Source organism: Lutjanus erythropterus, chromosome 16 (genome assembly GCF_056507025.1).
Source record: "Lutjanus erythropterus isolate fLutEry1 chromosome 16, fLutEry1.hap2, whole genome shotgun sequence".
Classification (NCBI taxonomy): Eukaryota; Metazoa; Chordata; class Actinopteri; order Lutjaniformes; family Lutjanidae; genus Lutjanus; species Lutjanus erythropterus.
In genome coordinates, this window is record NC_139332.1 from 13,702,787 (window position 1) to 13,717,146 (window position 14,360).

General features: G+C 39.9%; 1 protein-coding gene across 1 annotated transcript in view; it reads right to left on the reverse strand.

The window, feature by feature from the left end:
- Positions 1 to 2,921: 2,921 nt before the first annotated feature.
- The window catches only part of col16a1 (collagen, type XVI, alpha 1), a 105,724-nt gene continuing 94,285 nt past the window's right edge, over positions 2,922 to 14,360 (reverse strand). Inside the window, 15 exon segments of the mRNA XM_084738713.1 lie at positions 2,922 to 4,075; positions 5,259 to 5,336; positions 5,453 to 5,629; positions 5,780 to 5,843; positions 6,078 to 6,272; positions 8,658 to 8,702; positions 8,818 to 8,853; positions 8,985 to 9,074; positions 9,984 to 10,034; positions 10,133 to 10,186; positions 11,312 to 11,365; positions 11,614 to 11,658; positions 13,901 to 13,945; positions 14,087 to 14,140; positions 14,250 to 14,321. Coding sequence (XP_084594839.1) covers positions 3,882 to 4,075; positions 5,259 to 5,336; positions 5,453 to 5,629; positions 5,780 to 5,843; positions 6,078 to 6,272; positions 8,658 to 8,702; positions 8,818 to 8,853; positions 8,985 to 9,074; positions 9,984 to 10,034; positions 10,133 to 10,186; positions 11,312 to 11,365; positions 11,614 to 11,658; positions 13,901 to 13,945; positions 14,087 to 14,140; positions 14,250 to 14,321 — 1,254 coding nt within the window. The 3' untranslated portion in view covers positions 2,922 to 3,881.

Sequence of the window (14,360 nt, forward strand, 5' to 3'; positions counted from 1 at the left end):
CTAAGATACATAAAAAGGCTATGAAAAGACAGAAAACAACTACAAACAAATGCAAAACACCTAAAAAAGGCAAAGCACTTAGAAGTAGTGTTAAACAATTACAAAGGGTCTAGTCTTCTATAGCAGAGGTGAGGGGGTTCTTGCCTGTGCCCAGGGGCCCATTGTCTCATAATCTCTGGGTTGACAGCAGTATTTGTTACATCACACAGTTTAAGTTGAACGTTTTCCATGGTAACAGGTACAAACACACAAGTGCCCCATTGAGATATGCTGAACATATTAAAGCGTGTTATCAGTAGAGCCACCAAGTGGTTGTTTAATAACTTTTTATTATTATTTTATGTTTTTGCTATCAACTCATGAGCCATTAGGAGTAGAAGAAATATGAAGACGATTGAATTTACCTTACCACTGAGTTATCTGGTGAATTTTGAAAAGCTCTGTCCACTGAAAAATTCTGAGAAGTCTTCCTTTACTTCTGTCCCAGTGGCACCAAGCTCCTGTGCCAAAGTTTTGAGGTGGAAAGTCAGAGGACTGCTTGGACCTTGTGTTTGATCTGTCCAAGGATCAATGAATTGAAGGATAAAGTGAAGACCTAAAAAGTGAAATAGGATTTAACTATCTGATCTATTAGCTCAGGTTGTAAGAGGACTGTTCTGAGGTTGTTTTTTTGATCCCTCTGAGGCTCAGTGAATTTCGAAGGCTGGTGTCCGCAGGAAAAAGGAAAAATCTGTGAGAAACAGAGTGGAACTATCTGGTAACTCAAGTTGTAAGACGACTTCTCAGAAGTTGGAGGTTGTGTGCTTGATCCTTGGAAGGCAGACTGAATTTTGGAGGCTGGTGTACACTACAAAAAGTCAAAACCTCTGATCTAGTGGTTCAGGGGGTTGAAGAACTGCTTGAAAGTTGGAGGTTGTGTGTTCGTTCCGTCTGAGGCTCGATGAATTCTGTGTCCAAAGAAAAGAAGTGAAAACCTCTGAGAAACAGAACTCAACTGTGTGATCCATTAACTGGAAGAGGATAGCCTGGGTGTTGGAGGTGGCACACTGCTATTCCTGAAGCTGGTCCTAAAATCGTCTGAACCTTCAAACTCAGATTGTTGAGAATCAACTGTGCTTTATTATGCTTCCTTGAGATATTCATGTGCAGAGCAGCTGTTATGTTTGTTGGCTTTTCTTTATATTTTTGAGGAGCAAAGCAGTGTCAATAGAAGATAACCTGGATGCAATCCTTGCACCTCAGATTAAACAGCATCTTATCTTGCTGAACTACTTCCCAAAACTTGAAATGTCTTGTCGTATTCTTGTCTTCTTTTTTTGTTTACATGACAGAGGAAAGTACATGATTGTATCTTGGTGAGCTATTCAGTCTAAGATTTGTTGTCCACACTACTGAGGAGAAAACCTGGAAAATGTCAAGGCTGGGTTATCAGGATTTGACTCGTTCACTTCAAATGTTTAAGCGTCCATATATCAGTCCGCAGGTGTTCTTGGTTTATCTTGTTTACATTAACAACAACAGGAATACTTTCAGGCGAGAGTAGGATTTACATCTAAACTGTGCTCTTGACATGCTAGCTGCTAACCTGTTGAGCCATTGCTCTGTGGTCATTCACAGTACTATCAAAACATGGACATTTTTATGGGAACGTATGTGTTCATACCACTGAGAAGAAAACATAAACAAAATATATTAATGTGTAAATTATTTCAAAAGTGGAGCTGATTATTCTATTAAATACATGTTTCAACTACATACTTTTCAAAATAATTCATTGTGTGGATAACTTCATGTTTTAGAAGATGATTGAGACTTGACCCCTCCGCAGTAAAGCATGTGCATGACATATTGAAGCATGGTACCAATACCTCCACACTGTAATATGTCTTGAATGCATTATTCAACCACCACCGATTTTGGCGGCATCTACAGACGTGAATCACCAACACTTCTTGCTGGGGCTCTTTTGGAAGCTCGGCCAGTGAGCAGCAGCAGCAGCGGATGCAGCAATTGCACACAATTTCTTTAGGAAATACAAATCTTCTAGTTCTTGTTAGAAAAACAAACAAAAAAATCAAGCAACTATAAAGACGTGCAAAGCAACCAGAAAGAAACACAAAATGACCACAAAACATAAACAAAGAGACACAAAACAACTACAAAGAGACACAATCTGCATCTACAAAGATGCAAAACAACTACAAAAATAAAATAACTACAAAGAGACCTAAAGGACTGCAAACACGTACAAATAACAGACACCAAAAACAGCCGCAAAACAACTGAGACGCGTAACTGCAGGTTTATTCTGGGTGAGACGTCCAACGGCAGGCTTGTGCCTGTGCAGTGTTTATCTGGTGAGTTGGACTAGGGTCTGAAGGACATGTCCATGCCCGGGGGTCCACTGTCTCATACTCCATGGGTAGACAACACTATATTTGAATGGTGTTTGACCCAACACAGAACCGACCACATGATACAAGTTTTTTGAAAAGCAATTTAATTCATTTTGAAGTTGAACATTTCCCATGGGTCAGCCGGTGAGAAACAAAAGTCTGACCAGCTTGTAGGTTAATCTGCTGATTAAACTACAGAGATGGTAGTGATTTCAAAGTCCATAGACTGCCAGATATAAAAATGATACAAAAAAAATGACACAGCAAACCCAAAATACAGTAACATTAACCATTGCAAAAGCCTTTTGTGATGCTTTTCAGAATATTTTCTATCTTCACGTGATAGTGAGGGCTTGGCGGCCACGCTCAGTGTGCTGCATTACAGTACCTGTGGTGAATGGGTTGTATTATTGCTCAAATTTTCTCAAACAAGTGCCTGGTGAAGCAGACAGATGGCTATTACAGCTACCTTGGAATACAAAATGAGATGAGATGCTTTAAAATGGCTGTATTTCCAAAAAAGACTGGAGTTAAAATGACACAAAGTGAACTTTAGCAACATAATTACAAAAGCCAATATGCTTTCTTGTGGAAACACAATTTTCTTCTATAAATAATTTGTCTTTTAAAGAACACATTATTCCATTTTGAAAGCTTATACGTCTTAGAAAATCCCTTTGGCATTTTTTTGTTGCTTTATATGCACTGACAATGAAAAATAAGTGGCTACCCATGTGTATGCCTTTTATCAAATTGTTGAAAAAGTATAAAAAGCCACGATATATATAAATATAAATATGTACAAACAGTCAATCCATCAAAGAGGGTATGAATGGAAGTTTCTGACATCTGTTCCTACAGAGGTGAAATACATTTCTGGGGATATTCTCTTACAAGTCAAATTCAAATATGCATCACACCATAAGCACTCAGAGAGAATATTAGAAATGCATGGGATGCACTCTGAATGTGATTCTGCGTGAAAGGAAATAAGATATGAGAGGTGGAAGCAAAGTGCTACAATAATTGTGTGTATTCTCCTCCTACAGATTTGGGAAAAGAAAATGAAAAAAAAAGAACAGAGGAGGACAGAATTAATCAAGGAGGAGAAAATACAGGTTGTGATTCTTGTCACCTCCCCTGGGTTGGTTGAAAATGTACAAAAGGAGTGAAACAGAAAAAAAGAGGCGAGACTAAAGTAAGAGGCAGTAATATAGCGATGAATTGGCATTCATAGGTAAAAAGAATGATGCAATAAAAATGTGCTGCTGGTGTTTCTTTGCAGGTCTCATTCCAGCGGGGCCCTTAGAAAGAAACTGTGGATTTTTGCTCACAACTACAGTACAAATCTATGTGGGTAAATCTATACAACGAACGAGCTGCTTTATTTCATCTTGTGGTCATATTTAATAACATTGGGTCACACGGTCTTTGGCTTCATGACTTATCCGTTGTCTCTTAGCTTCAGTCCCTCTACTGAGCCCTCTACCAGGGGCCCTTGACAGGTGGGCCCTTGGGGCTGTATTCTACTTGATGGCTCATACAGTCTCCAGGATTACACCGCCCATCACGTCCCTTTGTACCAGGAGGTCCAGGAGGGCCTGGGATCCCAGGAACACCTTGCTGGCCAACAGAACCTGGCAGTCCCATCTTACCATAGCCGGGAGGGCCGGGAACACCTGGAAGACAAAACATGAAATGACTGTGGCCCTGTCACTGCCCTGGGGCTGAACTCTCACATACTGCGCGAGGACAGCACGATGGCTTGATGCCACAAAACGTCCCTACTTCTTGTAGGTCTTTGCCAACACAGTCTTACAACTCCAGAAACATACAGATTCTGTTGCACCTTTAAGGTCAACATTCTGCAAAAACAGATAACTGATTTGTCGCCGGCTGGCTACCGATATATTGAGGCTACTGAAGTTTGGCTTGTATCGTTTTACATTAAGGGCTTGGTGGCCCATGGGGCCAATGCTTAGAAATATTAACATCTATCCAGCAAAGATTAATAAAACATCCTTGTTAAATATGCAGCTACAGTCAGCAGCAGATTATCTTAGCTCACAGGGAATAACTGCTGGTCTGGCTCTCATAAAATCTTTGATTTTTGTGTAGATGAAACAAACTAAGATTCTCCTTGTTTGGTCTTTATGGCAAGCTAAGCTAACAAGCTACTAGATGTAGCATTGTATTTCCCATAAAGACACGACAATGGTATAAATATACTTATCTAACTCTGGGCAAAAAAGCAAATAAAAGTATTTCATATGTATTTACCCAAATGTTGAACTATTCCTTTGAAAGTTTATTTTAATCCACCTGTAATGCAGCTTCTGTGATTGAAGTGTTGTCATTTAATCTGCCGCACCAATCTGATGTGGAGCAAGGTGAGGCAGCATTCTGTTATCATACAACATAGACCTGGAATAACTTCCCAGATGATATTAGATAAACCTTAAGTCAAAGCTAAAAACAATTTTTACACTGCCCATTCTACCTAGTAATGGCTAAAAACTTACCTTCTTAGTTTTAAATAGCCTTGTATTATTTAGTATTCGAGTATTTGCTGTGTTCTCTTTGCATTATTTTTACTTTCACTTGATTTAAGATGTAATAGTTTACTTTAAATGTTAAATGTGCCAAAAGTTGCCAATGTTGGCGTAGCTATAATTTTTTACCATTAATATTGAGGTTCTTAACATTTTGTAGTGTTGATTTTGAGGTTCAGGTTAAAGGTTCAGGTATGATTTTTAATATTGTTGTTGGTTCTTTAATGTTTTTCACATATCAGTGATGATCAGCCAAGCCAAACGGCTGCCACTGTACGACTTGCTGATCCACAGACCAGTGGTATATTACCTGGTGCTCCTGGTGGTCCTACATCTCCCATCTCTCCAATACCCTTATCTCCTTTTTCTCCTTGTGGTCCACGTGGTCCTACAGACAGAGAGTCACACATTTTGACCACATGACCGTTCATCAGTTTACAGTCAGAGCATGTGATGATAGGTCACTGTCTTGGTGCTTGATTGATCATAACTGACAAGCCTCACCTGGAGGTCCTTGGCCTCCTGGCCGGCCTTGTCTGCCCATCTGTCCAGGGAGTCCGGGTGCACCTGGGGACCCGGGATTACCTGGTGCTCCTGATTTCCCTGGGGGCCCAGGCCGACCTGGGGACGCCACCATCTCTACTGGCATCTGCATGCGAGACATGTAGTAGGCCATTCTCTCTGGGGAGGACAAACATGCAGTCGGGAGGAGAAATGGAATAATTGTTTGAGACAGATAAAGATATGCATCTAAAGAGAAACTGCAGCGTTCTACACAGTAAACATCACATAACAAGGTGTATTTCCATGGAGATTAGCAGGTGCTCTCACCATCAAAAATCTTGATGACCTGCTGGCGGATGAAGTTCTTGATTTCATCATAATTGACTACAGCCTGTTTAAGAACAGAGAGACGAAGAGGGAAAACAAAAGGGCAAACATTAATCAAAGCAGATAATTAAAAAATTCATTATTTAGACGAGCAGATGGAGCCTGTGAGCGCCTTTGGCCACTACACTGCATGTCATCACCTCCTCTCACAGACAAGCTGGATACTGAATAGTTTGGAGCTGATCAAAAGTCAAAGCTACAGCCACAAAGTTGTGAGTGTGATGAAACTGTAGCTCACATCATTTCCTGGTGATCCTGGGTTTCCAGGGGGCCCTGGGGGGCCGTCTGAACCTGGGCTTCCCCTCTCCCCCCTAGGTCCAACTGGTCCCATTATGGGCTGCGCATCCTTGGAGTGGTAACCTCCACCACCAGGCGGCCCTGGTCTACCTCTCTCCCCTGGAGGACCCCTCTGGCCTGTGGCCCCTGGTTCACCCTGGGAGACACAAACAGGAAATGTTAGTAGATAAAAGACATGAAGCTGTAGCTTAGAAAGCAGATAAAATGGTCTTTCATTGTGGCATTTTTTGTCATCTTGGATTAGTTTCTGGCATTCCAAGTGTGTGGCCATGAAACTCACAAAAGACATGAAAGGCTGCATCAAGAGCCAGTGTTTAGTTTGTCCACTGTCTCCATGGAAATGATAAGATATTAACACTGGTTATATCACTTCTTAAACTCACTATTATACTAACTTTAAAAGTGTATTTGCTTACTTGCCAAAAGTTTTGATTGACACCATTCTCATGTCTATATGTTAAATGTGAAGCTAAAGCTAGGAGATATTAGCTCATGCTGCCCCCTTTCCTCCAAAGGCCTTTTGCCAGGCCGCTATTAAAAATAAAAATGTGTTCTTAATGACTCGCCTGGTAAAATAAAGGTAAAATGAAATTAAATAAATAAATAATCTAAGTATAAATACTAAAAACAGTGAAACAGAGGTAAAAAATTGTCAGCTCACTACTTAACACATAATATCTCATTTGTTTAATTCATACAAAACAACAGGTTGTGGCTAACTGTAGTCCACTGTTGCAGCTCTTTGAGCTAAGATGCAACATTACCTTCATATTTAACTGAGGGATGAAGCCTTTAAACGTTGAGTGTGTGAATTTAGTGGCATCTAGCGGTCAGGTTGTAGATTGCAACCAACACCCCTCTCATAGGAGAGCCTATGGTGGCTGCAAAGCTGCCAAAAAACACTGCATCTACAGTCAGCATTTGCTTTGTCCATTCTGAGCTCCTGTAGAAACACGATGATGATACATGGTGACGTCCATGAGGAAGCACCTGCACACTCTAGATATAAACGGCTCATTCTATGGCAAATGAAAAACATGTTAAATGTGCACAAACATTAAACATGAAGCTAAAGCTAGGAGATCTTAGCTTAGCTTAAGGCATTAGATCTCATTTGTTTATTCATAGAAAAACCTTCATTTTAAAACAACAGATTGTGACTGTCTCCCACTGTTTCTGCTCTTTGTGCTCAGCTAACCTCAGCTAAACGTCTCCTGGCTGTAGCTTCATATTTACCATAGAGATCTGAGAGTGGTATCAATCTTTTCATCTAATTTTCACCACAAAACAAATAATTACACAGCTGATTATATAATAGAGAGATTAGTAATTTAATTAATTGTCAATTATTAAATGAACTGCCAACTTTTTCAATAATCAATTAATCCTTTTGAGTCCTTTCTTGAAAAAAAGAAAAAAGAAAAACATCATAATTCTCAGAATTCAGCCTCTCAAATGTGAATATCTTATGGTCTTTTCAGTCCTCTATCACAATAAACTGAATATCTTGGTTGATTGTGGACTAAACAAGACATCTGAGAAAATCACAATGTGCTTTAGGGAACAACAGTCATTTCTCAAATCAATTTTTCACTATTTTCTGACACTTTACGGACTGAAGAACTAATCGATTACTTGAGAAAATAATCAACAGATTTACTGATGTTGAAAATAATCGTTAGTTGCAGCCCTAAACGGTTAACTATAACGTTCTTCCTTAGATAGCTTTTTCTGCTTCTATTTGTTGCTAAAACATTATTCAGATTACTACCATCCCCATTTCAGAGAAGCAGTAGCAGCGGCCGCAGCCTTTAACACAGCTTTTGGCTGCATCTATATCTCTTTCCACACAACAGAGCCCACCACTCGGCTTGTTTAAATACACTCAAAAAGCAGCCCTGCTGCATTAGCGACAGTGATTTATCGAGGACAAAGCAGCCCATAATGGACGTTTAATGTTTACACGTCACCGACAGACAAGCGGCTCTTGAAATAGAGAGGAGGGAGAAGAATAGAGGAGTCCATTCTTGTCTTTCTCCTCTGTTCTCCTCTTCTGTGCAGTTAAAACCCTGACAATGCCATCCTGTCAGCGTGACAAATAGCCTCATCTAGCATCTCCCCTCATGCTTAATAGCATTATCCCAGAGGCAGAGAATAACTTTATCACTGTATCCACCTACAGTACTGTAAGCCTGTGTCTACGGAGACATCCAACAGGCTCTGTAGCTACACAGGGCTAGCGGGCGGCCGGCTGGAGAGGGGTGAAGTGAGGTGAGGAGGATGGAGGGTGTCGGCGGGTGGGTCGGAGAGTTACTGAACTGATGACTGTGTTAAGTGCGGGTGCTGAGAGAGCAGAAATGGAGAGTTCAGCACCACAGTGCACTGGCCTAAGTCTCTAAAGCTAAACGGAACAGAGGAAGGGTGCATCTCTCTGAATTCTGCTGAGGTAATGGATGATTGATGCTCTGCTTGACAACACACACTCACTTAATACACTCCACCACCCTGTTTCAACTCTTACTTTTTGACCTGGCGACCCACTGTCCCCTGGAAGGCCTGCCACTCCCTGTCAAAACAAAGAAAGAAATATCCATCAAAGGAATGAAATATACTTATCGCCACATCCATCTCTCTCCATTATACTTTAATGGGGACAAACGCCACACCCGGACATTACTCACGTCTTTACCGGGAGTGCCGTCACTGCCTGGCTCTCCCTAAAAGACAAAGTCAAAGCAGAAGACAAAAAGGTTAAGTGAGATATATTGGTATGGTAACAGCTCGAATGATGTTTAATGAAATTGACTTGGTTTCAGAGGACGAATTTGGAAGGTTGAGAGGTACAAACCATGAGTCCTGGGTGCCCAGGTGGTCCTGGGGCTCCTCCCATCCCTGGAAGACCCCTCTCTCCAACTTGGCCCTTATCTCCTTTTATACCCTACAGAGGGAAGATGCAAAATTCAGATTGTCCATTATTGTTTGCAGGTGTTATAGCAGGACTCCTAAGTCCCGCCCCTTTCACTCTGTGCTCCAATAACTGTTGTGTAAGCCTGGTACCCGGCAGAACCTTGGTCAACTTTCTCCATTCACGGTTCCTGTACACATTTTTTTTTTCCCAGGATGATGAAGTCATTATCCACCCTACTCTGACTGCTGATTGGCTAGTGCTTGTTTTCGTCAGTGGTTTGGGTCGCTTGGGTTGGGTAGGTTATAGGTAGGTTTAGGCATTCGGAGTGTGATTAGGTAGAGTTTGGGTTAGATTATTAGGGTAAACCAATCAGAGACAGAGAAGGGCAGAACATGCCTTTGTCACCCTGGGGGAAAAAAATCATTTCTGTACTTAGCTTATGCTAGGTTATTTGCTTCACTCGTCTTTACTTAAAAGAAACCCAAATTTTGAAGATAGGTGAAAGATGTTGCTGGGGGTCTTGTAAAAGCAACATATGTTCACATCTTGCTAATGTCAGCAGAATGTCTGATAAAAACATCAAAACAAAACATCTGAGAGCTAATTAACACCTGCTAACTAGCTAGCTAATCTACATAAATTTTTCGTTAGCTAACTGGAAATTGGTCCCTTGCAACATCTTTGACCCATCTTCAAAATTCTTTTCATGTATGTATGCCTGCATGTATGTATATGTATAACATTATCTTCTGTTAATATTATTTGTCATCATTAGTTTTCCAAATGGACTGTGTTTTACTCTGATCTCTAGCATGTGCTTGGTTACCGATACAACCCTTTAGCTCTTTGGGAATGTTAATAGTTCAGCTAATTAAATGTTATCATCCATTTCTTGTCCATTAGAAGCATGTTGGTCACGTTTCCGAGCTTTTCTCTTACAATTCCTGATGGTCCGGCAGGTCCTGGTGGTCCAGCTGGACCTGGTGAGCCCTGATGGGAAAAGCAGACACGCACACATTATTCAGGTTTGACATACGACAGTAGCAACAGATTATGCATGTGTGAGGTTAAGAGGCCAGTGAACTTACAATGTGGCCGGGGGGTCCGGGTCGTCCCTGAGCTCCTGGCGCACCAGGATCTCCCTGCAAAGGTCACAGATCGACCTTTAAAGATCTCCAGGGTTACACTGACTATAAAATATATACTCTAGCTTTGGACTTGTGTGCACAGATTATGGATGTGTTGTTTTATCTTAGTCCAAATGAAACTGGGTTAATGATGGATATATCAGTCGGATCAGATATTGGCATTTATGAGGCATTTACCATGCCTCATAAGCACTAAAATTACAGTAAACCATTTTTTTACATTCCTCTGTTTAAAATGTTTATTTAAAGAATAAATAGTCCTACAAATCACAGCAGAGTGGCACGATACAAATCTAATGAAAATATTCTTTAAGTCCTCATGATCAAATTGTACCTCTGTTGTACCTTTTTCTTCAGGCTGTGAAACTCCTTAAATTATCCTCAGCATTCCACCATGAAAAATTATCATCATTAAATTGTTTTTAGGATTTATAGTTTTATTTATTTACCGATTTGCTGTACATAGTTTTTTATGTATGAGTTTTTGCTTTTGTGAGTAGCATAAAGTGAACTACAACTAACATTTTATTGTACAACCCTGTGTTGTAAAATACTCCATAAAGTAAATTAAACTTACAAAACACTACATACAAAAGAAAACAATGCATATTTAAAAATCCTTGTCAAATAATTGGTTCAAACTAAGTTCCTGTCTCTCACTGGACAGACAGACAGTTATACTTGGGGTGGCCGATGAGATCGCTCTTGATGAGAGGTATTAAAAGCTGCAGATTTTGACGATACTGTGTTGACTTGTTCTAAAAACACTGGGTTTCATTCTTCAGTTCGTGAAAAGTACAACCCTGGACATACAAGGTTTCTTCCCAACATACATGGTACATATATATTTCTATTTTTGCTGGCTTTTGAACAACGTATTTATTAAAAATACCAATGAGAGTTGACTGTTTTGGTGACCTGATGACATTTTGGACAAAAAAATGTGTTGCTGAACCATAAAATATCCTGCCTCTATTGCATATCTTTGTCACGTTTGAAGGATCATTGCGATATCAGCTGATATATAAATATCAGAATTTTTTTAGTATCTAATACTGTTATCAGCAACAGCCCCCAAAATCCAGTCTCAGTTGAAATCTAATACTAATAAATACTCACATCATGTCCTGGTCTGCCTGATGGTCCAGGTGGACCTGAGGGACCAGCTTCACCCTGAGGGGATGAGAGAAGTAATCAAAAGGTAATAGAAAAAAATGAGAGGAATGCATCACTCTTTTGTTAGTGGAGACTGAAGACAACAAGGTTGCACACTAATAACCCCGGACTTGTGTCATGACACATGTCATAATTATCAGTTTGATATAACAAGTTGGCCTTATACACAAGCAACAGACAGCAAGTGTAAGTAGACAAACAGACAAGCGAGAGTGTGATGGTAAAGCAATGAGTTGCTGGCTAACCTTCTGTCCAGGGAAGCCAACATGGCCGGTTTTCCCTTTGAATCCCTGAGGAGAGACATCAAAGAGAATGAGATTGGTACAGTATCAAAATTCACAAAGTCGATGCTGCCAAAGAACGGGCAGACGTGTCTTTGAAATCCTGAACACCTGCTCTTGGGTAGAACACAAACTGAGATAGAGAGAATGAGTGAGAGACATAAAAAAAGAGAGGCTGCTACTCGTTGCCGTGCTGAAGCTGACAACAGTGTGTGAATGTCGCTATCTCTGCCGCATCTGCTGCTGTGACAAGAAAGAAAGTTAACGAGATCTTAGACGATGATAGGAAGCTTAGAAGTTGCAAATGAGGTCACATCACCACTGATATCTCCAGTACATCATTAACAAGACTCAGTAATGATTGCACAGACCAGTACTGTAATTTTCTACACAAAAGTATTCATTTTAAATTCAGAATAAAAGTTACAACCTCAACAGCACAAAATATTAATCCATCTTTCCATAAAGGGCTTTAGACAGGCTTTCAAAGAAAAATGTTTAGTCATGCAAGCTAATTTGCATACTACAGTAGATTATTGTTTGTGAAGCTGAAGGTGAACCATAAAAATACAGAATATGTAGCATAAGAAGGCAGAAAAAGTTACCAGATTGTGTCTACCAAAATAAGCTACTATACTATATGTGAAAAATAAAAAGAGCTTTGCTGTTGTGAATGTTTGGAGGAGCACAAAACTGCATCATTTTCTCAAAATGATTGTGTTTTACAGCAGGGCTACAGGAGCTACTCTGTGAGGCTGCACTTAGACCTTAAGATAAATGTTAACAAGTCTTAATTTAAAATGCAGCATTTGCTAATTAGAAGTAGGCACAAAGGTGCATCTGAGGCTGACGGAACCGTCATTAATTTTGCAGGTGTTTGGTCATAAACCAAAGTCTTAGAATAGAACTAATTAAAAACCTGATGATGGCATGAGAGGAACATTTAAGGGATCAGTTAGTTACAATTACCAAATGGAAATCCAGCCAATACTTCTTGAGACAATTTACTGTAAGTTACAAATCTGAACCTCATACAGATTCTGCCCTTTCTGGCAGAATCACTTATTTATTCATTAATTTATATTTTAATTTATCTGATTCAGTTTTGTTAGATATAGGCAAGTAGTCTACTTGGTCAGATTTAGGCAACATAACTACTTGGTTAGGTTTTGGAAAAGATCATGGTTTGGGTTACAATATGCTGTTAACCACATGTTTAAAAAGGCTTTCTGCCAGAAATCTTTCTGTCCCATGTGTGTACATGATTATGTGCCGTTAGATTTTGACATATTTTAAACGTGATAAGTGAAAACTTTTACTTATTGGTGGCACGACAAGGAGAGTCACCGTGGTTATCTTTATCCCAGTCCATTCAATGGTTGTCTAGACGTTTCACCAAAAACCAAAAAGCTCAATCTCATGGCACCCAAGGAAAAGTTGGGGGTCATGAAAACCATGGACCATGACTATTTGTTTAACATTTTGCATCAAATTATATGCTGGATGTAATATTTGACTGGAGATGTGAAAACCTGCTGGTAAAGAAAAGTCAGGGATCTGTAATGGGAGTGGACATACATCTTCTGGAGACCATGAATGTCTGTACAAAATTTCATTGCAATCCCACCAACAACTGTTGAGATATTGACAAAAGTGTGTGATCAACTGACCAATGGACTGACATTGTCATCACTAGACCCATGGCTTACAGTCTCATTATATGTGTAGATATGCAATGAATGGTTGATTAATCAATGACTTGTCAAATATTAAATTAATTGCCAACTATTTTGATAATCACCTAATTGTTTTGAGTCATTTTTTGATGAAAAAATGACCAAAAATTCTCTGATTTTTCATGTGAAGATTTTCTGGTGTCCTTGTCCTCTATGATAGTAAACTGACTATCTTTGGGCACAGGAAGAGTTTGTGGACAAACCAGACGTTTCTGGATGTCACCTTGGGCTTTGGGAAACAGTGATCAACATTTTTCACCACTTTCTGACATTTTATGGACCAAACAACTAAATGATTAATCCAGATTAATCCAGACTGACAGATTAATCAATAATGAAAATAATCATAAATTGCAGCCCTATATATATTTATGAAACAGAGCTAATACATTTCAGATAGCATTCTCTATTCAGGATATACACATTGTGCTCCTCATGTCTAATTCATGTTGTTTACTGCACTGGATGGATAGAGAATCAAATCAGGTCATGGAGATGTTAGAGGTGATACTCACTGGGATTCCCCGTGGTCCTGCTGGACCTGGAGGGCCTGCTTCTCCCTGATAACGAAAAATAGCCAGTGCCAAAGGTCAACTATTATATGCATGTCTTAAAGTATCCCAACTACAGTCACTTTTTGTTTGATTATTCTGTTCGTGTGTGGGCACACCAACCACGTGATGCATGTATGTATGACTCACCCGCAGCCCTGGTTTCCCATCTTTTCCATCCAATCCCTCAATACCTGGGGGGCCCTTTCATAACAAACACAGAGTGTGATACACCAAACAGTTCACAGAAATGTTGGGCTTGCTCAAATATACTGTAGATGATGTGCAGAAATACACTATAATATGCATATACCATCAGCCCTGGGGAGCCAGGGGAACCTGGGGGTCCAGTTGGTCCCTGAGAACCTGGAGTGCCATCATTGCCCTTTGAAAGTAGAGATTTTCAGTTCAACAAATGATCATT